Here is a 27,973-nt window from a genome sequence, read left to right as displayed (position 1 = left end):
CAAGTCGCCACAATTACTGTCTTCTTTGCATCGTATTTTCTCCACAACATCTCAATCGTGTGGAGGGATTCAACATCAAGTTTGAAGCGTTCTTGGCCGTATATATAGCCAATGAGATTGACTTTGGCCACGTTTTTCGAAGACGCAGTTTGCCCGTATCCAGGCCTCTCACAGCGCGAGGGAAAGAATTCCAACTCCACATGACGTCTCTAACGTAGGGAGCCACAACATTTACGTGTCCAGGACGAGTCCTACATAAAGAAAGGTAGATAATCATTGCTTTGTTAGCATCCTTACAATCTGTTTATAACATGATACCCATTTACTAACGAGAGACAATTAGACTTTGTGCTTACATTAGATAGTGGTAAATAGATTATCACTTACGTTTAATAATTACAAATAACAGCGTGCATTTTCTTGCACGAAGGCTTAGCTTTGAATACAGCTACACTGTAATTGAAGACCTAAGATGACTCATCATAGTGATATTTTTTCAAAGAAGTTTAGGATTTGGTTGTGTGAGAGAACGCTTAAGCTCTATCAACAGTAAATTCGAAGCCCATATGACTGCAAAATAGATATGCCCGTCACATCTAACGTTACAATATTATTTGTGCTTATAAACTACAGATCTGTTGAACAAAATTGTCTTCGCATTTTTATTTCGAGGCCTGAGAAATCTGCCATCATCGGAGGATGTTTTTAAATCCTAGTTTGACTATTTGACCCCGTCTGAAATGTAAGGTTGCAGGTTCACCGACTCAATGCAATATATTACGTTAGGGTGACTAGATTTATAGGTCAATTCTAAAAGCAAAAATATACCATATTTTCATACATGCCGATTGCCACATACAGTCAGCTACATGTACGATTGTGTATCAAGTCAGCAAGTATTCAAGATTCCTGAGCAAGTTTGTAATACGATGGTTGTCAGAATATTTAGCGTCGAAATCCCCAGCCGACTGCATGGAATTCTAAAGAGCTGCTGAACAAAGCCGGGAAGGCGTTAGGAGCCATGGAATGTGACTCTGACTGTACTGCTGGGGTCGTTTTGTTGTTTTGGCAACACTTGTAACAAAACGTTTCTGGGGGCAGAGAGGAAGGTATGCAACGAGCCAGACTGCACTGGTAAATTCAGTTTATAGCTAGATAGTAGTTTGAAAGTAGTTTTCAAGTTTGTATTTCTCTAGAAAGATTAGGACCATTATTCAACTTGGAATATCAATATCAGTTTCAACTAATATGCTGTTTACGAATATCATTTCGCTGTTATTTCACAATTCCGGTGTCTAAAATGATGATCATAATATCATAGTGATATTCATATGATATATTGCACTTGACTGACAACAGAGGTAGGTAAAATTGATATGTCCTCTTCGATAAACTGTACTATGATGCATCTTATTACAAAAATTGATTTCCACCTAACTACATACATGTGAGAATTGTTCAACTTACGATATCGTTGTCACTTTAAAGTTTAACGTCTTTTCTACTGAAAAAATAGATAGTACAATACTGTTACAATGTGCTTTTCGGTGCCTTAGGTTTGAAGTCAAAGAGCACTGGCATTAATAAATGTATGTCACAATGAATTTGAAACTTGACGAAGACCTTTCCTATGAAATAGTGGCCATGACGTCAGTAGAAGGTCAATGACCAATTTGCATACCCATTTTTCCATCAATAAGTGCATTTTGGAGCTCCCAGTGAGTACAATACATATAATTTGTGAACATATGTGACATTTTACACATTCTTGTTGCAGTCTTTTTCCCTGCATATTAGGGAAGTAAATATAGAAATGAATTTAAGAATGCTTCTTCTTTTTGCAGGAAGTGAAAGAATCTTATAATTAGCAGAGGATGGACTGTCTGTATGATGCAAACCATGCTAACTACAACAGCGCCTACCACAATGCCACCACCCTGGATGCCGCGGCGAGGTCAAAGATCATCGCCACGGCAACCAGAGTCAGACGAGACAAAGACGACCCTGACATCACCGTTCTGGTGGCGGGAAACGGTGTGAACGTAGCGAGGGTTCACATGCCAGCAGATGTTAGGGTGGGAGTTTTTGCCTTTTGATTTATCATCATCACTAGTACTAGTTCATCCACGTTGCTATAAAACTATACACGTATTGATGCATACTGATACCATACTCGCAAATCAAAATCAAAATGGGGAAACTAATAAAACTGATGAAAAAGACGGTAGAGCTGTCAGGAACTAGTATATTTTTTATCAAGGAGGTTTAATATAGAACTTCTACATTCAACGGTGTTAGAAGTAGATTATAAGGGAATACCATTTCTACACCGTACTACTTCTTACACAAAATACCACAATGGTGGCATAAATTGTTTGTATGGACTCGATTGTTACGTTTGATAACCACAAACTCTATTTAAGTCTTTGTATAACCTGTACCTATAAACATGTGTGATGTATGTGCTGTCCTTCAGGTGACGCCGCTAGGTGTCGTTAATGGTTCCATTACAGTGACAGCAGTTGGTCCTTACGGCACGAAGGCGCACTGCACTCTCGTCAAACAGAAACCCGGCCACTACCACGGAACGTACACACCAAGCATTGTAGGTGAGCAAACAAGTTCAATATTGCTCTTTTGTGCAGAACACCATATTTATTTATTAGCAAGAACACCATAAGAAAATGAATGATGATGATTATGTTTATTTGCACGTTTATAATGAAGTAGTTTTACTATTATTTGAAAGACTAAAGGTAAAGTATCATTACTTACTTGAAGTATTGCTAGTGAACAACGGGAGAAACAAAACAGCTAAGGCTATGCTACCAATTTATCTACTGTTCGCCAAACAGTTAAACATATAAAGCTATGCTACCGCTAGATCTATCGTTTACATGGTCTCTTCCCTCTTCTTAAAACAATTAAGTGTATACAGATTCACTGAGTTTTTGTTGTACAATGCTGTCTGATGATGTCATTATATCATCATTATTAGAAATAGTTAGTCTTTTTACTACCTGTTCGTGTGTCTACATCCAATGCACTGATAAAAGAATAACGTATGTCATTGTAATTTAATATAATGAATGTAAATACACATTCAAAGTTACCCAACAACTTCAAGATTTAACCATCCAACATGGCGGACAAATTACTGACGTCATAGTCACGTGAGTACAAGTATCCTATTACTGGAACACCAGTCGTGTAAAGCAACTGTTTTCCAGGAAGGTGGACAAATTACTGACGTCATAGTCACGTGATTGCAAACGCCCTATTACTACCATGGTCAGTTATGTAACTAAAGCAACTGTTTTCCAGGAAGTTGGACAACCTAGTCACTTGAGTGCAAATACCCTATCACTAGAACACCAGTCATGTAAAGCAACTGTTTTCCAGGAAGCTGGCTGGTGTCTATCCGGATCGACGGGAAGGCAGTTCCGGGAAAGAAGTTCACCTGCAATGTTTACGATCCCCGCAAGGTGAAGGTGTTCGACACCCAGCCGGGCATTCTGGGAAGGTTGTGCACGTTTGGAGGTGAGGGACGTCGACGTACATGTATTAAAGTGTTGACCTGTTAAACTGTCGAGTCAAAAATAGATCAGCCAGCTAATACACGCGTCTGCTCAGGCTTCCGACTTCATGCGCACATGGCACTTGGAATGTTACAAATACCAGCACACTTGCCTTCAAGGATCATAAGAGAATGGACGTAAAAGAATACTATCATTTGAGTGACATCAGTGACACTAGATAAAGGACATGTTTTGTGAAAATAATTGATATTGAAACATATGATGTAAAGAGACCAAAGACAGCAAGAAATGGTCCCCATCATAATTCACTTTGCATGAATGCACCGACTAGAACACGTACATCATATAGGCTACCATTTGCCCAAGAGAATGTGGAAAAACTGCATTGAAAAGTATGGTATTATATCTTTCCATTCCGCCAAATCATCTTCATTGTCATATTTTTGGAAAGAATAACTGATTATGTAGTGCAATAAAGGTAGTATATTTGGAATGGTATACCTTTATTGCACTACATAATTAGCTTGTCCACTCAACCACCTCTTGCGGTTACTAGGAAGGTGTGCAGTTACAAACAAATGAGTATCCTACAAGCCGTTACCATAGCAACGACCTTTGCCACACAATCTTACATAATCAATAAGATGTTACGTTAACATGTTTATTGTCTAGTACACACGTTTATTTGCCTAGGGGGGACGGTATTCAGACCAATTTTCCTGTATTGCTGCATTATAACCGTTATATTTTGAAATAGCGTTTCACGATTCTCTCTCGTTTTCGACACGAAGGCCGTTGACATACATGTATATTTGCCTCTTATGCCTTGTATCAACTCAATGCGCATGTGCTATAAAGGCATTTATTAATATCTTCCGTCCTACTTTAAGACGTACACAATGAACGTAAAACACATCTTTAATCTGATCACCCAGTACGTGTCAATCATAATCCTAATATAGAAGTCGTATCCAAGAATAGCAAGGTAGCTCCACCCACTATGAATCATCACCCATTGTCTGTTCGGTTTACCGATATTTTCCACTAAACAAAACCATTGTTTACACTGAAAGGTCACCGGTCGCGTTTGTCATTCCCTTGTCACATTGACGGGGAAACCCTTTCATGAAAGGTTGTCAGAAAAGCCCGGTGCTCCGCATTTTCCTAACATTTCGATGTCTTCCTCGTTGCAAACGGGCGTTGCTCGAGAACTCCTCGTACGAACGCGAGACATGGCACGGTAGCTACTTCGTTTTCGCTCGGCTGAAAGTAAGTTGGAGTCCCGAGAGAGCTCTATAAATATCACGGCAGATATTTGGGCGTGATTTTATGGTGAGATTATGAAGGTAAGTAAACGTTGTCCTTGGTTACGCGTCAGTCGTTGAGCAAACTGTCGTCTGCAACCATCTCTTTTACAATTTCGTTAAGAATCTTTCAGTTAAAGGCTGCTCCTTGGACACATATCCAGGTGTACGTTGCATACACTGTTATGTATTGTCTAGTACTTCGAATTTGATTTATGTACCGCTATATCTATTATGTCGGCTTTGTACTACTTTTAGCTGCAGTGTAATATATATATACTACGATCTAACTGCATCGAGTACATGATTCTACAATAGTTTTTGTCCACTGATTATGCGTTGCAATTTAACAATTCAGATCCTGAATGCATGATGAAATTCTCGTAAACTTTTAAGATTTTCGCACTGCCGGTAATTTTCCTTTCATGTTGGCGTTGTCAAATGCAGAGCTATGTTTAGCGACGAGTCGCTTAAATGTCAACACAAGATTATGATACTCACAAGCATCACAAAACATATTTCATGCAGTCTACGTTCTTTTATAGGCTTATCACCTTTCGTTGTTGCAAAATATGTTGCATTTGATTACATTTGGCTGCTTCTAAAAATCGTACATCTGGTCAACATGAGTACAATACGCATAGTATGAATTGTACATGTAGACAGCCAACTGGGTGTAAGTTGTATATTTGCATGACTACAACAATAGTGCGATTGTCACCGAAGTAACAGAATATAAGTTTTGAGGTTTGAAAATAATATTACTGTTACAATAAACTTCATACCTCTTAAAATTGCAATATTAGTTCTTGTGAATATCATAAATACGATGTGTGTTGTAGGAGTTATTCTAGACGTAAACTGAGAGTCTGTAAAGCTATAGAAACGGAATAATCATAATTAATGTGACCTGGCATGATGTTTGTTTTGCAGTCAACACTAGAGAGGCGGGGGAGGGTGACCTCTCCGTGGTGGTGATCTCTCCCAAGGGGCGAATCGCAAGTCGCGTGCGCAACGAAGGTCTCGGGAAATATCGCGTGAGCTTCTCACCGGAAGTCGTTGGGATGCACAAAGTTTTTGTCAACTACAACGGAGATGAGATTGCAGGTAATGCGAAAAGATATCATATTAAGATTTCTTTTTAATACTTCGATTTTCACAAATCTGCCAGAAAAGCTTACGGTGCACAACCTGTTATTCTTTTGTTCTTTTCCCTCACTTAATCCAGTTATTTGTAAAAAAAAAAGGAAGCAAAATGATAATACAGATATTGCAGCTGTGCATAATGTTAAAACAATATCATAAAACATAACAATTGCATATTTCTAGATATGGTTGAATATAAGAAACGTATTTGCTCTCTCTGACTATGATCTACTGTCATCCATTGAAGTTACAATATTACAATGTAAAACAACATATTTAACTGCTTGTTGTCTGTTAGCGAAACATTTTCACTTTGTACGATTGTCCTTCAGAGTCCCCGTTTCAAATCGAAGTGGGGAACACCAGTGCCATATCTGCCCACGGGAAGGGCCTACAAAGGTGTCGGGCAGGGTCAAGGTCAACCTTCAAGATCAAAGGCTGCAGTGGAGGTGACATCAAGGTCACGATAACAGGTAAAATTACTTTCCCTTTTACCATGCCAATTTTACAGTAATTCTAAACACTAATCTGAAAAAGACAATGTCTTTGGTATATGACTATAGTATTGATGAAATCCGGAATACATAGTGTGATCTTGTATTCATCCACAGGGACAGGAACGAATAGTAGAAATTGGCCAAATTTGGTTTGATGTTTTAATAAGACCTCATCCAGCCAAAGGAGCTAGACTGTGTACAGATGATGCAAGTCAACGTTTTTGAAGCAAGTCCGCGGTCCTTTATCCATTGGCGTTCACCAATAAAGATTTGCATGAAACATAAGGTCGTCTCTGTTACTACAGTCTGACGTATTAAAATGAATTTTGTTATTGCAGAAATGGTTGTTTATGTTGTTTTCTACCAACACAGGTCCGAGTGGAGCCACCATCCCCAACATCACCAACGTCTCAGGAGGAAACTACGTCTGCGAGTTCACACCGTTTGAAGCAGGTAATGTGCAATTGTTGGACCTAATGCGCCAATTAATAAACCACTTATAATTAAACATAGAAATCCACGTTCCTCTTACCACCAAAGATTATAAAAAAAAATGGGACTTTTCGTGTTCCTCAGCTTCCAAAAAAGAAAAAGTCAAACCCAACCCGTCTAGATATAACCGACACTAGTATTCGTTAAGATTTTTGTTACGATAATGTCAATCAACTGTTCATTGTCACATGTATATCTCTTATGCTCCTACCAGGCACTTGCAATTAGCCTTCGGGCATGAACTTGCAAATAAACGTTCATTTATAAACAACTGTGAATACAAAATATAATCTAGTTGAGACATACACAAGTCTACATTTCTTACACCTGTAACATTACGTACACTACTTTTCTTTCCAATCCTCAGGTGATCATGAAGTTGATGTGCAGTACAACGGAGAGTCGATAGAGGGCTGTCCGACGACCATCCAGGTGTATGACCCCCGAGCTGTAGTCATCCACGGCGTGGACGATGGTGTGGTCGGGCAGCAATGTCTTTTCCAGGGTATGTAACAATTCATTTTGGTAGCCTATCATTCAACTAGTTATTAAGATGAATCCCTCATTAGTGCAAAAAAATTATGATGAGATACAAATATCAAATTTGCAACATTTTACATGTTGCATTTTACATACTATTGGTCATAGAACTACTGTTGTTTCTACCTGTTGTTGCAATGTGTGTAATGTATTAGGAGAATCATAAAGTAAATGCATGTAAACTAAAATAATTTTGAAACGATATGTGACTTTTCCCAAGGGAGTATTGCCACCCTGTTACCATTTATGCCAATGGCCGAGTTTTTACAAAGTCAACTTAGATAATCAGTTGTAAACCGGTGTATTATTATTGCAGCTATTGTTATTTTGCTTCAAGGGAGTAAAGTATAGTTTTAGGTCTCTCTCTCTCTTTCACGCTCTCTCTCTCTTCTTCTCTCTGTCTGCGTGTGTGTGAATTCATAGGGAGGTGATCAAGTCTGACATGTCTGATTGCCTTGCTTTTTTGGTGTTTACTGATATACTTTTAAAATTGTTTTAAGTTTATGTGTCGTTTTTTGTTTAGTTGACGTGTCCCAGGCAGGGGCGGGTGACGTACAGATTAAGATCCTGAACCATGGCCGGCCTGTCAAATGGAAACTGTCCTCCATTGAACCCAACAAGCTCAACGTGTCATTCATCCCGGAGAGGGCGGGGCCACATGACGTCACCGTCACTTTCGAGGGGGACACTGTCCCAGGTGAGATTTTGGAACATTCCATAGAATTATTGTGATGGGGGGTAGGCCTTCAACACTTTTAAACAACCAGCATAAAAATTATAATGCTCCATAGTTCAAGTCGTCCATATAGTTTTTGTACGGATCTTTTACATGATTACAGTTCAAAATTGTGCTTGCTGAATACGATGCAGTTATTGTTAGTATATTCAATATGATTATGTATGTACATGTAATCACTAATCAGCAATTCTAAATGATTTAACAGCTGCTAATGCATGTGCAACTAAGTCATTAACTTTTCATTCTCACAAAAAGGTACAGAAAGTGCCACAATTCAGCCGTTTGCAATGGCATCTTAAATTCTGTGGAGGAATAATAACTTCTTAAATGTTAACTACTTTATCAATATATAACCTCTTATTTACAAATTCATGCCCGAAGCCTAAGGGCAAGGGGATATATAAATGCGATAACATAAAAAGATACAAAACGTCTATTCTATACATATTGTAAACTATGAATGAATGCATTAGTTACATTACAAATTCTACAATTGCTCTGATCAAATGAAACTACTATAATGGTTTATTAATACCTATACGGTGGGGTATTCATTGAGTACATGACCTTACTTTCGGTTGTAAATCCTTAATCAAAATCCTTCTGACCTCAAGAGTTATACCATTATGATGTTACCGGTACCGTGGCGCGGTACAGGGAAAGTCACTTTGCCCCCCTCCCCCTGGGAGTGGATTCCGTGTGGGTTAGAGTACATTGTGACGTCCGCGAACAATGTAGGGTCGGTTTGTTGCTCGTTATGTTGGTGAGGCAGAGAGAACGGACGACTCATGCTGAGACGGGTGCTTTTAGTTCATCTAGGTAGGTGACTCCATTGATTGGTAGCCAATGAAAACCTCTTCCTCGCCTAGTTGGATAATTAGATCCATTCGTAAGTGTTACTCACGAAGAGATGACGAGTACGATTTGGAATGAATTAGCAGTCGCTAGTACCAGTGTGCCTAAGTCTCTTGTATTTCCTACCGTTATTGGAGCTTAAATATTACTTAAAATTCATGCAATATATTTCATCTTAGCTAAAATATTAAATCAAGGAGGTGATAAAATTACATTGACTGAAGTAATTGTACCCTCGAATTGCTAAATGCCTTCATATCACGAAAATGTATTTTTAAATAATTGATTTGCACCTATTTATGAGCACGTGGATATTTCATTTTGTGACAATTCTAGGAAACACCTTTGAAAATCTTGACTCAAAATTTGTATATAAAACAATTGTGCACTTCGACTTTGATTTCTCCGTACATAGTTGATCTTTTCTTAATGGGATTTTCCCGATTCCTGTGTATTTTCTCCTATCGATTCCAGTGCCTAGTAACATTTAGTAATAGTCTCCTTAATGTGTCCATCTTGCCGTAATGATAGTATCACTTCAAAGGGATAGAACACTCGAAAATTCTCTTAAATATTGCTATCATATCAAGCCAAGAGGTCGTAATGGCTGCTGGCCACTTCATAACTGTCATAAAACCGAAGATTACAAAGAAGCGATGCGGTCTGTTTTGTATCTACGTGATAAGAGATAATAAATCATCGAACACGCATCACGCCAAGGTCAAGAGCCCCGCCGTGACTTCATGCAGCATGATAACTTGATTACATACTCGTTTGTGTATGTTTGGAAATAGATACTATGGGAACCATAACAAATACTTTTTGCTGGTGTTAACGTTGCTAAAATGTCACTAAGTATGCCATAACTGCACGTTTAAGCCACCAGGACGCTGTTTTCTATGATTATGATATCGTAACTTAGCACCTTTTTGCCTTCGATGTCCAGGCCCATTTTGATCAGAGAAGGATGTCCAGACGTTTTCATGTATTTTTCATGAAGCTATACGATTTTGGGGGTCAGTACCTTAAGAGAGTTTCCTTTGTTATGACATCTCACTGATAGTTGAGATGTGAATGTTTCAGTGTCCAAAATGTGACAGCGTATGAGATAGTGATCTTAATGGTGATCGGACGATACTATCGATAAGGATAATTATGATGATAATGACCACTAGCTAGTTGGGATACCCTGCTTATACAAGCTTCTCACGACCGAACAAATAGATAAATACATGATGATAATAACGTCGGTAATATCCAAAATGAAGATGCTGACTTTGGTGATGATAATGACATCAACAACGCTGTTGGCAATGTCCTTGATAATGATAATAAACTAATAGGGATGATGAAACTTGAGTTAACGACACTGTTGTCAATGTTGCTGACAATGTCGTTGCTATTGTAATGATTCTGAACTAACCATAAGGTTGAGGATCAGGTTACTAAGGATAATGATGTATATGTTGATACCCAGTATAATGACGATGATAATTATGTGTATTGTGACGGTAAATAAGCTGACTACAATGGTAATGCTTATGATATATTGATATATATAGTGATAAAGAATACAAGTATGACTACGATGATAATGATAATTGTGTATATGGTGATAATGGATACAACTATCAGTACGATGATAATGATGATAATGTATATGGTGATAATCAATTAAAGTATGACTACAATGATCATGATGTATATTGTGATAATGAGTACGACGGTGATATCAATGATAATTATAACATTCCCCTTTCTTCTCCCAGGATGTCCGTTCCGTTGCAATGTGATCGACCCCAGCCGCGTGGCGCCCATCAAGCACCAGCCCCGTGTGGCCACCGCAGGCCGCCTGACCAACTTCACCGTCACCACACGTGACGCAGGGGAGGGCACCACCACCTTCATCATCACAGGTCAGGAAAATAAATTTTATGAATCTTAGAGAAATGTATTTTTGCTTTGAGAGAAGCTTTTGTAAAGACATGTTGGTGGATGACGTCTAAGTTGCATTTACTCCTTAACAAACAAAAAGCCTTGACTCCCCAAATTATAGCCCAACAGTACAGCGACAACCTTCCTCAAATAATTGACATCGCGTCTACATCTATATCTACATCTACACAGTACTCGGCAAAGCCCCGCGAGGGACATAACGCAGAGGATGAAATGTCAGGGTCACGCCCAGCTGCAGCAGGTGGTGCTGGTGATGGTGAAAAAGAAAAAAATCCGATAAACAGAACACGTGACTTCAGTAATATGTCAAAGGTTACCGGAAGTCTATCACGTCCCCCGTGATGGTTGATTGGCACAAATGCATACTCCTCACTACAATATGAATGACTTGACATTTTGAAATACATATAACACACATAACTTGCTTTAACTTTGTTTATCTTTTGTTTTCAATGTGCTTTCTGAAAGTGTTGAAATGTGTTTTCTTGCAGACCCGTTTGGTAGTGTGATACCATGTCGAGTGGAGAACGAACGGCATGAAGTGAGGGCACACTGGACACCGTCTGATGTCGGTAAGTAAAGATCGCTTTTGGCATTTGCATTGAACATGTTTAAATAACTTTAAGAATCAGAAAATAAGCTTGCAAAATGTGATAGTTGTAATACCAACGCAAATGCGCTTTTTCGCAAGGACAACAAGAGTTCCGCGACCTCATATCTCCATGAACAATTCTATTTATGCAAATGACACATTTACATAATATATGCTTAATCCTAAACATATCTATCTTACTTACACATATTGCAATATTGATAGTCCTATAATTTTCCAATTTGATGAGTTTCTGTGTTTTTGCATTAATTATGCAAATCAGGAATTTATTTGCATAATTGGTATCTCTTGATGCTCCACTTTCCATAAACTACATATGTTACATGTATGTGAGTCTTATAATGGAAAACGCTGCAAATATAGATTTTCCTCATTAGCTATGCAAATTAAGTCCCAATTAGCATAATTTGCACTTCATTTTGTACATCTCTGCCTAAGCTACTTGCATACTAAATATGATGGAAATCCGTCTTTCCTTTGTTCAGTTATTCCCCTTAGAAGATTTTCACAATAACGCCACTGCAGTTCCATAGTAAGCTGCTAGGGGGCCCAAACCTACACCATTTCTTAATTACATCACACGCTATCTGCCACCCAAAAACCAAGACCACAGCACGTCCAGGTCAAAAGACACAAAAATTGAAGTTCTGCTGCAGTACCAAGGTCACATACCAGGGGGCCCAAAATCAACCTTAAACTTCGGCTTCACAACACCTACCCACATACCAAATATCATCGTGATCCATCAAGAGGTTCCTGAGTTATGCTGACTACAGTAGTGCGGAAACACAAACAGACAAACAAACAGACAAACAAACACACACACAGACACACCCAAAACTATATCTCCATTTTTCATGGAGATAAAAATATCAAAACAGCTTGGTACTTATTACGATTCATGGGAATCACCCAGATTTATGACTTTGTCAAGAAGAACCCGTCTGCCCAAAGGAATTTCATTCATTCTCTTTTCAAACAGTATTGATTATCAATCAATTATCCCTGGAGTCATTTAGGACATTCCCTTTGAGTTACGTTTGATTTAGGTCTTCCTGCAAATTTTCCAAACACTGGTCACAAACAAAAGTCATCCATAAATTTGTCATAATCTAGAATACATTTATTCAAGCGTGCTCATTTTCATTGTCTGTTTTCATTGTACAGTTTTTAGAAAACGAAAACCCTTAACACCTATTTTTGGGACACGTCTTTGAAAGAGCTTATATATAGAGTCATAATTCATTATTTTGATACGGAAAATCACCGACAACATATATTCTGCATCACTTCGGACCAACGTCAAGGTATTAAAACACTAGAGTGTACTGAGTGGTATTAACAGCAAGGTACAGCTCTGATTTGTTGAACACTTTGAAATTATGTGTTTTTTGAGCGTAACGACTTATGTTGCACAATAACAGGATGGTTATTGTCCTTTTTCTGTCTACATTATCAATATATTAGATAGCATTGATCGTCGTTTTTTTTATATTTGTTCATAATGGTTAACAATTGTTTTAGGGAGGCACCATGTACAGGTACTGTTCGGTGGTGTCGAAGTTCCCGGCAGCCCGTACGTGGTCCAGTCGTACGACTCCAGTAAGATATCAGTTGAGGACCTGGAAACAACCGGTAGACCAGGGGAGATGGTGGAATTTACTGGTATGCGCAGAATTAAGTCATTTTTACCCTTATCTGAAGAAATACAGGCTTAACAAGTATTATACTTGATAACGTAGTCCAAGAGGCTGAATGAGTGTAGTTTGTATCCAAAACATATTCTCTCTTTCTTTCTCCGTCACTCTCTCTAGCATGTTATTTCTACGTTTACACTATTAGTTCAAATAGCTACCGACTACATTTCTAAAGTCCAAGAGGCGAAATGAATATTTCTCTCTCTCTGTCTCTCTCTGTTCTTTGTATGTCTGTAGAACTAGATACCGGTTACCGTTATAAAGGTCCAAGGGGCTAAAATAATACAGTTTGTATTCAAACATTCTCTCTGTCTCTTTTCTCTCTATGTTATTTTTATGTTTATAGAGCTAGTTAGCGGCTTTTCCACATTCTATTATTTTTTTACAATATAACAGCAAATTCCGAGTCAACAATTTTTGTCAGATATTTATTCACAGGATATGCATCGTTATAGGATAAAACTTCCCCACTGTGCACCCAGTTCCTCCCCCTCCTAGCTTTCTATTGACATGTGCGTAACAATCATCACGTTAAGATTGAATTTTAGCACACCATTTTCCATTCTATAAAGACATCCCCACATTTTCCGGATGATTAATCTGCGTGCATTATCACTCATTCAGCGATGCCCGCAAGCGTTCTCTCTTTATGAATCGGTATAACCGTATAAATAATGAATAGCGACTAAAATATACATAACCAAAAAGGGGCGCAGAAAGAATAGAGAGTTATTGGGGTGAATACTTAGGTCATGTTGGTCCACTCTATAGTGGGAGTGCTGCACGATTATTCGCTGTGATCCGTACATTACAGTTACCGCATCACTTTTATCATGGTTATTATATGACAATTAGGTTTATCATCATCTTCAATTTTGCATGTGTTGTATTTTGGTTAGCACCTTAGCATGTTTAGTAGCAATTACTACGATTTCTTTCCAACTTATGCGATTGATCTAGGGCGTTTGAAATTGAACACTTTCCAATACCTCATCATCATTCAGTATGAGAGATATAATGTGACAAATGAAACTGCAGATCAATTTGAGGTATATATTCAATGTGAGAGATAAAATTTGAGAACAAACTGTCAGATAGATATCGATCATAGGTAGTCCTTTGTTGCCAATGATGACTGTCTGTGTGATGTCGATATAAAAACCACCCTATTATCATCATTGTCATCATCATCATCATCATCATCATCATCACTATTATTTTTATCTTGTAGTAAACACGGAAGGAGCAGGTGAAGGTGACCTGAAATGTCACGTGACCACAGAAGGGGGGACGTCGCACGTGAAAAGCACCGTGCGGAAAATAGCAGCCGAACGGTACGCCGTGACATTCAGACCCGAATCGGTCGGCGAACATGACGTTAGGGTTACTTACAACGGAGTGGACATTCCAGGTAAGAGATGAAAATGCATGATACAAACTATTAAATAAAATGGTGTATCATATTGTAAATTTGTCCTGATAATGCTGTATCAACAAGTATACTGATACGCATTGGTTTAACAAATTTCAGTAGTTTGCTTAGCAATTATTATATATACATAAAAACATGAGACGTTGTCTAAAAGTAGACATATAACAACGACTTGGGATGGAATTTTAATAATCCCCCATATATCAGGTATAACAATTATAACATCATTTACGAATGCATGTACCATATATAAGGAAAAACACAAATATTTTCACTTCAGATTTATTTGTATAACAACGGAAATTGGTCAGTATTGTCTTTTCTAATGACATTAAAACTAATGCACTATGTGTTTTTTCTTCTGAAATAAACCAGGGACTCCGTTTGCCTGCAACATCTTGAACCCTGACCGAGTGTCGGTGACCGGAGATGGGAGGAAGAGAGTTCAGCTCAACTCCCCCTACCGGTTCTTCGTGCACACGCAGGGCGGGGGGAAGGGCACGGTGCAGTGTGCCGTCACGGGTACGTATCACTATAATGTTGTCTTTAAGACGTACTATTGGATGATTTGCACCTGATGTCTTGGTCGCCATGCTGATTGGTTAAAACCTGGATCAGTCAGACCAATGAATGTGTATGTACTTTTTCACAACGGCATAACTGTAGTTACATAATTATACAAATTGAAATCCACAAGGCGTTTTCAAGGTTTAACCATCCAACATGGCGGACATTGCTTACGTCATAGTACTCTATACTACAACGGGGTCGTTCTAAAAGGTAGAGTTGTACTATAGAATCTTTTCTATGCAGTGTTGTATTTGTTCGAAAATTAAGGCGTCCTTTTGCAAGACTTGACAAATGAAAAATGATATTGCATAGTTTACCTAGCTTCTTCCATTGTTAGGACCAGGACACGTCCCTGTACCGTGTAAGTTGGAGGACAAACATGGCGGGGACTTTATCGGAGAGTTTGTACCTGATGCCATAGGTAGGTATTCTAAATACAGAATTGGGGTGTTTGAAGAGTAAGAAGCTTACGTTTACAGCAATTGCTTCAAAAATCACATTTTTGTTCGTCATTCTTTTATATTTAGTCATGTTTGCCCCATGCTGTCAACCATGACATTACAGCTTTGTCTGCTATTTACCTCCTTTGAAAAGGGAGGTATTGTATTAGGCATGTCTGTCTGCGTATCTATATGTCTGTCTGTGTTTCCTGATTTTTGTGGTCATCAAAAGTTACGAGCCTCTGGATGGGTTAAAATTATCTTTTAATGAGACTTGGTGTTGGGAAGACGACGTTCAAGGTCAATTTTGAGACCCTTTGTATGTGACCTTGGTACTGAAGCAGAACTTTCGGGTTTTGTATCTTGTGTCCTGGACATGCTATACTCTTTTTAGCGTGCGTATTTGTTTGGAACATAAAATGATAATCTCCCATTTGTCCTCTCTAGGTGAATACCAGATTAAGGTTCTGTTTGAAGGAAACGAGGTGTCCGGAAGTCCTTTCGGTATTACTGCCTATGATGTCGAAAGAATCAATGTACGGAGTACCACATATCAGGCCAAACTTGGGCAACCTGCAAGGATGCAAGGTAACTTTTAGTCACTAACTGGACTTAGAATAAAATTAGCGTCGATTTCTATAGCGTAGAGAATGGGCGACGTCTCATTGCACTACGCCGGCGCTTTCTCTAACTTATCAATCTACATTATATATTTCCCAAAAGTCGACACTTGGCCCGTGTAGAGCTAGAAACGGAGAACGCAGGCGTGCCCTGTATAAGTAGTGTAGAGATATACTGTACGACGTGTCCCTCTACACTTCACTACACCATCGCCTTCACTAACGTAGTATTGCAAATTCCTCATCAAAGTCGACGCTGGGACAGCAGGAGACGGCTCACTGAAGGCCATGCAATGTAGAGGTGGAGAACACTGACGGGACTCGTAGTGTAGAGATAGACGACGTGTACCACTATATTAAAACGGTGCCATTATTAACACAGCAATATATTTACCCTACCACAGTCGACACTGGGACGTCCGGGGACGGTTCACTACAGGCCCGTGTAGAGGCGGAGAACACTGACGTGCCACTACACTACACTACACTACACTAAACTACACTACACTGCACTATCTTACTGACGTTATAATTAATGAATACTTCTCACTATAGTCGACACAGGGACAGCAGGAGACGGTTCACTACAGGCCCGTGTAGAGGCGGAGAACACTGACGTGCCCTGCAGTGTAGAGAAAGACGACGTGTCCCACTACACCATCGCCTTCACGCCCAAAATTGCTGTCAAACACTTCATCTTTGTCAAGTTCAACGAAACACCTCTAAAAGGTATGTATGAAACAAAAGCAAACTTCTTATGAACTGTCTTGCATGTACGTTGTATATCTTGATGGTCTTTGCTCTGTTCATTAAATGAAAGATGGGCAGGATTTTATAATACTGTAGGCATGTACATGTACCATGTACATGTACATGTAGGACTGCAGTGAAATGTGCACTTTTTTTCTAAAAGACTAAAAAGTAAGCCAGCCATCAACGCGCTCTAAGCGCACACTTTGGCCTTCTTGGCCAAAAAGGAATGACCGGAATGTGTAATGGAAATATTACGCCAGTATAATCATTATGATACATAACAATATCTTACCATATCTTCCACAGGGAGCCCGTTTAAGATAGACGTGTCGGACCCCACGAGTGTAGCGGTGTCCGGGGCGGGACTGGGGATCGTTCCTGTCGGCCATGTCACCAACTTCACCGTGGACACGGCACGGGCCGGGCTCGGCAGGGGAGGGGTGGACGTCAAAATATCAAGTAAGACACATTAAACCATCCAGTCTCCAGTAAGACATACCCAATTTTATAAGACACAAACAGCTTTCTGATCGATATCTCAAGATCTCTCAAGTAAGACACCTTCAGATCTCAAGTAAGACGCATCTATATCATTCAGTCTTCCGATCTCAAGTAAGACCCATTCAGCCTTCCAATCTCAAATAAGTAATTTATACACTTACAATCAAAGTCCTGAGAAATCCAAACCATAACTGAAATTGCTGGGCTTTTTTTTGGCGAAGCCTCAGGGAAGGATACATTCTAATGTCTCTTATCGTACTCGTAGATGACCAGGGCCAGCTGGTGCCATGCGATGTGACTGAGGAGAAGCAGGGCCTGTACAAGTGCAGTTACACTCCACACAGATCAGGTAATAGGACGATTACAATTGCGAGAAAAAGTATATGAAGCCTGCATATTTCTTTCAGGCATTACTAGTACATTGAACATGGGTTTCAACCAGCCCTTTATTCCAGTAAGAATAATGGATGCCAATTTTTCAAAATAATACAAATAGTATAAACCAAATAATTGAATATGCATGGACATAAATAATTATCAAATACAAACGTAGGAAAGAAAACGTAGGCCCTTCATAACGATCGATCCTGGTTTGTTTTAAATAAATACTGCCTTCGCATTTCCAAAGGTTCCCACAGGATAGAGGTGTCGTACGACGGATCAGAAGCGGTAGGAAGCCCGTACATCTCTGAAGCGTTTGACGTTACAAAAGTACATCTTGTAAACAGGCATCGCTTAGTCGTCGGGAAAGAGGCCACGGTTGAAGGTACGTATGTCGTCGTATCCTTTAGATTGTTAAAGATTACAATGTGTTTCCATACAATAAAGAAATGTAAAGGTCGAAAGGATTTGGGGTTATCTCTACTTCTCCTTTGTGTAGGTTCGCCCATCGCGTCGATGAAGGTCAGGTAATAAGATACGCAAAGCAACAGTAACTCAAGCGTCTAAAATAGACGTCCGCGCCGCCCAGAAAGCCTGCAAGGGAGGCAAGTCCTTATAGCAGGTAACTTTATCAATCGATTAAAAGTCCCTGTCTCTGTCCATACATAGTTGACGCCAGCCGTGCAGGGAGGGGAAACATAGACGTAAACGTGACGACTACAGGGAGGCGGGTTCCGTCCAGCGTGGCCAGGAGTCCGTCACAGACAGGCATCTACTCAGTCACGTTCTTCCCAGAGATACAAGGTCCTCACGACATACAGGTTCTCTTCAACGGGATCCCCGTACAAGGTGAGGAAATATACAACAAGCGTGTCTAGAAAGTTGGAAAGCGAACATTAAGATTGCGCAAGCGTACTATGGCAAAACACAAAGTATCGCGAGATCTTGCACGAGAAACGGCGACCAGTCCAATGCCTGGGGCGACGTCGACGGCCAAGTATCTGTCCTTGGTCTTCCTCTACGTTCTTGATTTACATGTAACGTTACCATAACTGTCTGACTGCTTTCTTATCTATCTGCAGCTTACAAAGTTTACATAGGTGGAAGTCTCGATAATGCATCCTGAGATATCATTTCCCATAGGCATGCTTGTCACATTAGCAAAATTTACACATTATACAATGTAGATAAACTTCTCTATTTTATTCTTCAGGAAGCCCATTCCGAGTGAACGTGCTGGATCCAGGCAAAGTGACGGCCTTTGGCTCAGGAATCCAGTCGGTGCCCATCAACAGACAAGCGCACTTCACAGTAGACCCTAACGGGGAACATAGAGGAACCGTCACTGCCACAATAAATGGTGAGAATATATATATATATTGCTTATTACCTTCGCCAGGAAGGTTACGTTCATGATAGCGTTTGTATGTTTGTGGTTAAGCAGCATAACCCAAGAAGTTATGGATAGATTGATTGTTATGAATCTTAGTATGTTATCAGGCCATGTTCTGTTCGAAGAAATAATATCATCTTTGGCCCCCTGGCGGGCTTTCCTTTGTACTGCAGCAGAACGTCCGGTTTAATAATCTCGTTGAAATAGTTATGACGCAATTCCAGACAGCAAATGATACACGGAGGACCAAACGCTTATCGTTGAAAGCCTATGTAAGAGGTCTTGTTAGATGTCTTCATTACGTGCTGTATACAGACTGTGGTATAGGTAATGTGTGTTCTTTGTGTACTGACGCATTTATGTGTTCATCACGCCCCAGCCCCTAGCGGTAGAAGAGTGCCCTGCACCATCGCCCCGACGTATGACGGGACGTATGCCATTCAGTACCTCCCGACAGAAGTAGGTACGATCAGGAACGACTTTTGTTTGATTTCCTTTCTTTATCAATCTATATAACTCATACCTACGTCTATGTAGTTAATATAATTTTCTGAAAATCAATAAACATGCTTAATTGTTGAAAGAACGAACATTTCACTATCCTTTGTATAACACATCTATTATGTATACTCACAAAAAAAACCTATAGCTAGGTGTAGTATTCTTTTAATAAAAGCATAAAAGAGCTTGTTTAGAAATTCGTCCATAGCTGGTGTGTCAAAATTGCTTTACTGGATAGTAAATACCCTCACATTTGTGAAAATTGCCAATGCTTATTATATCATTTCTACAACATAATATGTTTCATTATCTGTCATTAGATATAAAACTACGTCAAATTATTGTATTGACTTATCATATTATTTTTCACCTGACCCAGAAGAATACAAGCATCTGTCTTAGAAGGGTTCTTTTCCGTTCTTTTACTTCCAGGTCAGCATAGGATAGACGTGAACTTTTCTGATCATCCAATCAGCGGCAGCCCTTTCTACTGTAACGTGTATGATGTGTCAAAGGTCACGGTCAGCAAACTCCCGGGGGTGGGGTACGAGGGCAGGGAAATCAGGTTTCAAGGTAAGAAACGCGTACCTTCTGGACAAAGATTCAGTTGTTTAAATCAATCGTAAGACTTAAAAGTGTAGAGTAATAGGTTCCTCGTGGGCGCTGTCCTTGGTGCTGATTTTACTATCCCCTAAACGGTGAAAATCAGAAATCATGTGTTAAAGCTTGCATCTTATGCAGTGAAGATAGAAGGCAGCAATAAGCATCCTTCAATTGAGGTCAAGCGTGTGACAGTACAGATTTGAACAAATGAAGGCAAATATACGGATGGTTAAAGCTTAATATAAACCTCAAATCAAATAGATTCGCATATTATATTTTATAAGAGGGTAAGAGGATACCGTTACGTTCGTTTCTATAGTTCATAGAAGTATGCGGCTACGGGAACTGTTGCCATAAAATCTATTTCAAACTTGATGCAGGCCATACGGTTATGGGAACTGCTATCGTAAAATGTGTTATCCCAACAGTTGATACAGATAAAACGGGTACGGTAACTGTTACAGTAAAGTACAGCTGATACAGGGCATGCGGGTACGAAAACTTATACAATGAAATGTCTTATTTTCACAGTTGACACAGGCCATGCTGGTATGGGGAACTGATACCATTAAACGCCTTATTTTCACAGTTGACACCGGCCATGCGGGTATGGGGACAGTAGACGTTGAGGTGACGTGTGAAGGAAACAGGATTCCACATTACATGAGCTCCAGGGAAGCGCCCAGACTGTACAACGTGGGGTTCATGCCGGAGGACGTGGGGGTGCACAAAATCACCATCACCTTCAACCAAGAACCCGTACCGGGTACGTCATGTTTAAAGAAAACTGCACTGGGACTTTTGAGAAGGATACGTGTAGTTCTGGTTTCTTCGCTTCATGGATTTGAGAAATTCTCTAGCAACGCCTCATCAAATATGAAAATGAGAATGATGCATTATCATGCCCGACATAGGCTATATAAATACATTAAGTTAGATGTCAAGTAAATACTAAGGAAACTAGAGTATGATTTATCCATGAATTACATGCTTCTTTTTCTCTTCTCTTCACAAGTGTAAACGAATTCACAGATTTTTTATTACATCGTAATTGAATATGAATAGTTCGAAAATATCAAAAACATAATTCAATTCAGAATTTGTGTTTTTGTAATGAGGACAAAGGATAATAACAACAGCATTTATTTTGTTATTCGTTTTACGAAATTCACCTTATTATATAAAATATGACGGTAAAAGTAGATCTAAAACTGTAATGCATATATTTAATTTGTTTTGTCACATTTAAGGGAGCCCGTTTTTCGTCGACGTTCGAGACAGCGGGCACCCGCGAGCGCCCCCACGGCGCTCCAGGACGTTTTCCCTGGGAGAGAAACACAACGACGCGCGGGCCATGGTCGTCAAGCCCGTCGTCTCCAAACCTATCGTCGAGACGGTTGACGTCGGAGTTGGTTCGTTAAATATCCGTACTCTACAAGCACAGGTCATCACTGAGGGTGAGCGCCACCTTGCGGCAGGACAGTAGAATGCACGCTCGCAGTTCTGTCGATTAGCATGCCTTATCAGCATATGCAGTTCAATATTGATTGCAATGTAGATGCTACTCGAAAATAGTTTGTAATAATTGATCTTGGGAATCGCCATCTGCATACGGCACTACAAGCGTAAACACAGGCCCTGCATATACAGGCATTGAGGTGGCTTGGTGATTAGTGACGAGGGTTTGATTCTAGCACACAATGCCCATGGAGCCACGAGATGGTAAGACAAGAGTTGTCGGGTTGTTCACTCAAAATACTTTTGTTCATAGCTGTCACGTGGTGATGTCACTGTATGAGGATACATCCTGCAAAACGCCACTTTTCGTTGGTAAATATAACTGACCAAAATAGACAACAAACCTGGAATACTACCAAAAGAACAGTGACATTTTACAAGGACAATATATTTTTTGTCCCACAAAGTTAAGTGAGCATAGTATAAATAAATGTAAACTAGACAAGCAAGCTTTTTTATCAATGATTGCTAAAATCGTAAACAAACACTGTTGCTATGTATGCTAGGATATGTACCTAGAGCTAGATATCGTATGTTTTTCGTTGTTCTTCTATAATATCATTACGCAGTATCTTACGCTTGTGTTTTCAGAGGAGTTCACGAAGCTGAAGAAGATCATCGTTGGTGCAAAAGGCGGGAAAGCGAAGGCCACAGCTAACGGGGAGGGGCTGTACAGGTGCTTCCAGAACACGCCTGCGCAGTTCATCGTCGAGACCACGGACGGCAAATCCGACAGACTAGATGTCAAAATCAACGGTATGTGATCGATTCAATCAATCAATCAATCATTCATTCATTCATTCGTTCACTTATTCATTGTCTCATCCACATGGTAACAAAGAAGAAATCAAATCGGATGCAAACTAGGAATGGTAAGGTCCGCACAATAACAACTACATAACGATCGAATGTTAACTTTGACGATTACAAACAAGCCATAGCGTATTTACAGTGATGAATTTGCGTTTTATACATCTTCGACTTGTTTCAGGCCCCAACACTATAGCCAAACACAAGATCCAGCAAGACGGCAGCAGATTCTACGTCAGCTTCACTCCAGTGGAGGTCGGGATCTTTGACATATACGTCGGATATGACGGAACAGAAATAGACGGTACGTCAGTCTTTTTTTGGCGACCACTCAGGGGGAGCCTTCTTGCTCTTGTGAAGGACAGTGTCATGATCATAATTCATGACCATTGAAAATCCTCTTGTGGAAAGAATCGTATTTAAAACTCGTTTCCAATCTTTTAGATATGTAATTTTTCTAGACTTAAATATGACCACAAATTGCAATATTAATATCAAATATGCGACGTGAAGATGTTCATTTTCCATATTTAGCGAAAGCAGATATTCATGATATTAACCCAATTTTTCCCCAATTCCCACTCTAAAGGGAGCCCCTTCCATCCTGTGGTAGTGAACCCGTCCAAAGTACAGCTGTTGGGAGAACTGCGCAGGCTACTGGACAAGAAGGGGAGGATCCTCCTCTTCATCCGGGAAACTTGCTTCATCCTGCTGGACACGGCGGAGGCGGGGCCAGGCAAGGTCAAGGCGTCCGTCCAGGGGCCTTCCCGTCAAACACCCGTGCAGGTGGGACAGGAAAATGGCGGCAAGCAGAGAATAAGCTTCGTTCCAGAGGAAGAAGGTTTGTTTTTTTGGTTTTGATTGAATGGAATTCTGTCAGTTATTCAAAGCTTAGGCATTTTCCAACAGTAATTCATCATTCAACTGTTGGGTTTCCCTATTCAATCTATTTTTCATTCATTTATTAAATGTATTGTCGGGTAGATGTATCCGTAAAGGTTAGCATATATACCTCCTACGATCATCTATCGTATCATATTATATCATGAAGTCAGGTCTAAATTGTCAAAGAAGCCCCTCTTTTTATCATAAATCTTAGCTGGCTAATTTTCTCAGCGCTAGCGTTATATCTTATTTCAACAATCTTAGAATTTACAAAAAAGGATGTATGGTCTCTCCTCCAGGAAAACACCTGATAGAAATTCTCTTCTCGGACGCACACATCCCGTCATCACCCATCTACGGTCTGGCAAAGAAGAGGACAAGTGCACTTCCGGTGGACCATACCAAAGTAGTGGTGTGGGGGGAGGGACTCAGGAAGGCACAAGTCGCACGGACATCAGAGTTTACACTGGATGGGTCTCAAGCTGGGAAAGGTATTTGAAATAATGGATGATAGTTTTTCGCGACCCTTCAGGGAAGATGCCAATGAAACTAAATTTATTCCTCTTATGTTCAAAGTCAGCAAGTTTTAAACCAACAGAATGTTGCTAAATTTGAGATATGTTTAACACTTGTCTTATACGATCTTATGTCAATACATACTAGGTACCCCCAGTTGTATCCTGAATGGACTGAAAGCTGACGTGCCTGTCAAGATAGAGGAGATACGGGACAGGAAAAACACATACAAGGCCACGTACAAACCCGATATACCAGGTACATACATATAGTAGGCTATGCACAACTTCCTACAACAACTAAGGAAAGATAGCATTGGCCGCATCATTAATATGTATGGGGGTTTTACTAGCTCTATGTTATAGCACCACAAGTGTTTGTCTTGCCACTTGCTAAATGTTTAGTAGCCTAACGCAAGTTCTTGTCTTTATTTCTTCTTGGTCTACTACGTAAGGTTCCTACTTGTTAAACATCACGTGGTCCGGAAAGAAGATCAACGGAGCTCCGTTTAAAGTGTCGGTGACGAAACCCATCGACTCCGCCAAGGTGGTGTTCTCCGGGCTGAAGTGGGGGTTCGGCGGGCAGGCGCTCAGGGCTACCGTCGACATCAGGAAAGCTGGAAGGGGAGGTATGTAGAAATTTATCTGAACCCCAGTTTTAGACCTTAGAAGCGATAGCATTTAATACCGTGTGGAATAGAATGTCGTTTGTTCTGGCTATTTGGCGGCGGCGTGAAAACAAGTCCGAATTAGTTGAGTGTGTCGTCACTATATATTGTTAGCAAATGTTGCAGTAAGAAAGAATAGAATGATTGAATCTATAGTCTATCCTCTACACATTTCCTCAATGAAATATAGAGGTACTGTTTTTGGTGCTTCCTGATATTTGTGGTCAGCATAACTCTAGAACCTCTGAATGAAGTCTGGTATGTATGTATGTAACTGTTTGGAAGACGAGGGTCAATGTCAATTTTGGTCACTCTAGTGCGTGACCTTGTTTCATGTGTTTTTCTCTCCTTTAGGTAAACTAGCGGCCAGGTGTTTAGGCCCATCGAAGCCTGCCCGAGTGGACCTGACGGACAACTTTAACGGTACATTCCTGCTGTGTCTCCATCCCGTGGAGAAGGGAAAACACAAGCTGGAGATCAAATACGACGGATCCTACATACCAGGTAACACCTCATATTCTACAAATATTCTATTGGCGATGGAGGGGATGATGCCTCATAGTATTTGTTTCATAGTATTTGAGTAAAGAGATACACATGAAAGGCAGAAATGTACACGTAAAATGTACAAAGTCTGATGGCCTCCACGCTTTTGAACTACAAGACATCCGTATACATACGCTTGGAGCAGTGGTTTGCGCACTCTGGCACTCACCATATCTCGTTTAAATTCGAGAAGAGTAGGGGTGAACCGGTGTGCTTGGCCAAAATTACATGAACCGTAGCGAAGCCGCATTACACTAATAGCCAGCGAAAAAGCGTTAAGCCTTGTCCTAAGGTCGACAACTTATATACAAAGGACATACGATATCCTTATATCTATCCGATGCCATTCTCTCTCAAAAACCTGGAGTACTAGTACTGGATGTGATATACAAGAGAACAGTCGTGCGAATAAATCTGCATTATACTCTGTCCTACAGGGAGCCCTTTTATCGTCAACATCGTTGGTTACCCTGATCCGGCCAAGGTGAAGGCCTTTGGCCCGGGCCTTTCTAACGGCGTGCTGGGGAGGTTCATGGGAGAGTTCGTGTGTGAGACGGTGGAGGCGGGGCCAGGGCAGCTCAAGGTGCGGGTACATGGACCAAAAGGTAGGGGGCGCTCTTCGAGATTCTTTGTTTACAAGCTAGTGATCGGTAGACAAAAGATATTTCTTTGCTAAAATATTTATTCAGAGCACCTATGCCACTGTGTGTTAATGGGTTAAGACAAAGCAAGTTAGCAGAAGTTTATCATTTAATGGTTTCTATAAGAAAATGCTGAAACATCCTCCTTAAATATCGTTTTAGGTGCCTTCAACGTGCAGATGACTCCAACAGGACCGAAAGGCCGGACCGTGATCGTCCGTTACGATCCCACCGAGCCTGGTGAGTACGAAATAGACGTGAAGTGGTCGGAAATCCACGTTCCCGGCAGCCCTTTCCGCATCATCCTGGTAGACTCAGAGGAAGAACTTCAGGATTTGGAGCTGGAGGCTCGCGCAGCATCCAACCCGTCAATCAGGAGATCTCAGTCGGGAGACTCCATCGCATTGGACGCCGACCTGGACGAGGAGGGGCCAGAGAAGGCGTCACCGATACTAACAGCCAATGAGTGGCCGAGGATGCGATATGTGGGCAGGGCCATCAGAAGGTCAACGTCCGAGAGGCTGTTGCAGAGGCCGACGAGAACGAGAAAGTTTTCCTTCAAAAAGGCTTTCAGTAAACCTAAAATGTGAGGAGCGCATGCCTTCCGGAAGCCACGTGATCATCGTTTGGTTGCGGTGTCTGCCAAGGAAAACCGTTTCTTAGGATACGTGCGTCTGCCTTCATGTGACAGAGAAAAGACAGACAGGACTCCAGGCGTAAATTTATGAGTCACAGTTTTCTATCAGTATTACATCTCATATTTTACGTATGAGAAAAGAAATAAACTAATCCATACTTTTAAAACACATGTGTCAATGCACAACTCGAGAGTTAGATTGGTATATGCAAATGAACTGTCTTTTTTTTGTACAAAAGAAATTTGTATCAGATCTTTTTGAAACAATATTGAGTGATGCTGAATTGTCTCTTTTCTCTAAAATACTAAATTTATAATTAAGTCCACGTTGTGTTAGCTTCCATTATAGATGTCTCCGGATGATAATGGGTAACGTTGAGTATCAATCCCCTCTGAGTTGTCATTGACACGTGTATGTACATCACAGGCGGTGCTGAATTGAAATCGCATCTTTTATATGATTAACAAGGGCTCTTGTACATTAAACGTGTAGCTACCACTTTTCAACTTTGTAACGTGATGAATTAATAGTAGCATTTTAAATGTTGTAAAGTTTCTAGGATGTGAATATCTTTAATTACGTTTTTAATAGTTATAAAGACTACATTACCTTTATATACTTGCAGTATTTTTTCCTACTAGTTTAATTGGATACTTTTGACATAATTCCATCAGTGTTAAAGGGCAAAAATGTTTTCTACGTATCTCTTAAAAGTCACATTAGTAGCATTTATTTAATAATTAAAAAAATGTCACTAAACATTTTTATATATTCCTTTATAAGGTTCTTGTAAAAATTGCCAATTCATTATGTTGTACAGTGTTTTTGTTTAAATTTTAGATGTAAAGCCTAACCATATGTATGATCTGACTAATTATGGTGTGAAAGTATTAAGATATACATATAGGGATCGAGTACATATAGAGATCATTCAGAATGTCACAGAGGCCAAATCGACAGACATTTTTGGGTCCATGTTAGATCGTGACACTTTCTTTGTATAATCATTTGGAATAAAACTAACACTATCGACACAAAAAACGTCTTGTCATTAGGTGTGCTTCAGCTCTAAGTGAAACATAACTCACAGAAACGAAAGACTCATGTACAAAGTTGCGTCTCTGGTGGGATTGTATCCTCCAACAGGCCTTCCTACGGAGGTATAGATGCTAGAATTTTG

General features: G+C 40.0%; 1 protein-coding gene across 1 annotated transcript; it reads left to right on the top strand.

Annotated features, from left to right (window-relative positions):
- Positions 1-36: 36 nt before the first annotated feature.
- Positions 37-27,901, top strand: LOC136423410 (filamin-A-like). Its single transcript, XM_066411552.1, has 35 exons — positions 37-265; positions 1,845-2,075; positions 2,477-2,609; positions 3,403-3,540; positions 5,777-5,950; positions 6,322-6,462; positions 6,859-6,939; positions 7,346-7,483; positions 8,042-8,215; positions 10,882-11,028; positions 11,560-11,640; positions 13,206-13,346; positions 14,610-14,789; positions 15,186-15,332; positions 15,718-15,801; positions 16,268-16,408; positions 16,996-17,169; positions 17,500-17,652; positions 17,960-18,043; positions 18,323-18,460; positions 18,745-18,924; positions 19,289-19,435; positions 19,848-19,931; positions 20,402-20,542; positions 21,162-21,338; positions 21,823-22,029; positions 22,682-22,846; positions 23,082-23,204; positions 23,490-23,741; positions 24,085-24,276; positions 24,449-24,559; positions 24,756-24,929; positions 25,323-25,472; positions 25,952-26,119; positions 26,318-27,901. Exons 2-35 carry the CDS (start codon positions 1,875-1,877, stop codon positions 26,743-26,745), a joined length of 5,349 nt encoding a protein of 1,782 aa, XP_066267649.1. The 5' UTR covers positions 37-265; positions 1,845-1,874; the 3' UTR covers positions 26,746-27,901.
- The last annotated feature ends 72 nt before the right edge of the window (positions 27,902-27,973 follow it).

The sequence above is a fragment of the Branchiostoma lanceolatum genome, chromosome 17, assembly GCF_035083965.1.
Source record: "Branchiostoma lanceolatum isolate klBraLanc5 chromosome 17, klBraLanc5.hap2, whole genome shotgun sequence".
NCBI lineage: Eukaryota > Metazoa > Chordata > Leptocardii > Amphioxiformes > Branchiostomatidae > Branchiostoma > Branchiostoma lanceolatum.
The sequence above is the reverse complement of the archived record's forward strand: the minus strand, read 5'-3'. Positions and strand labels throughout refer to the sequence as shown.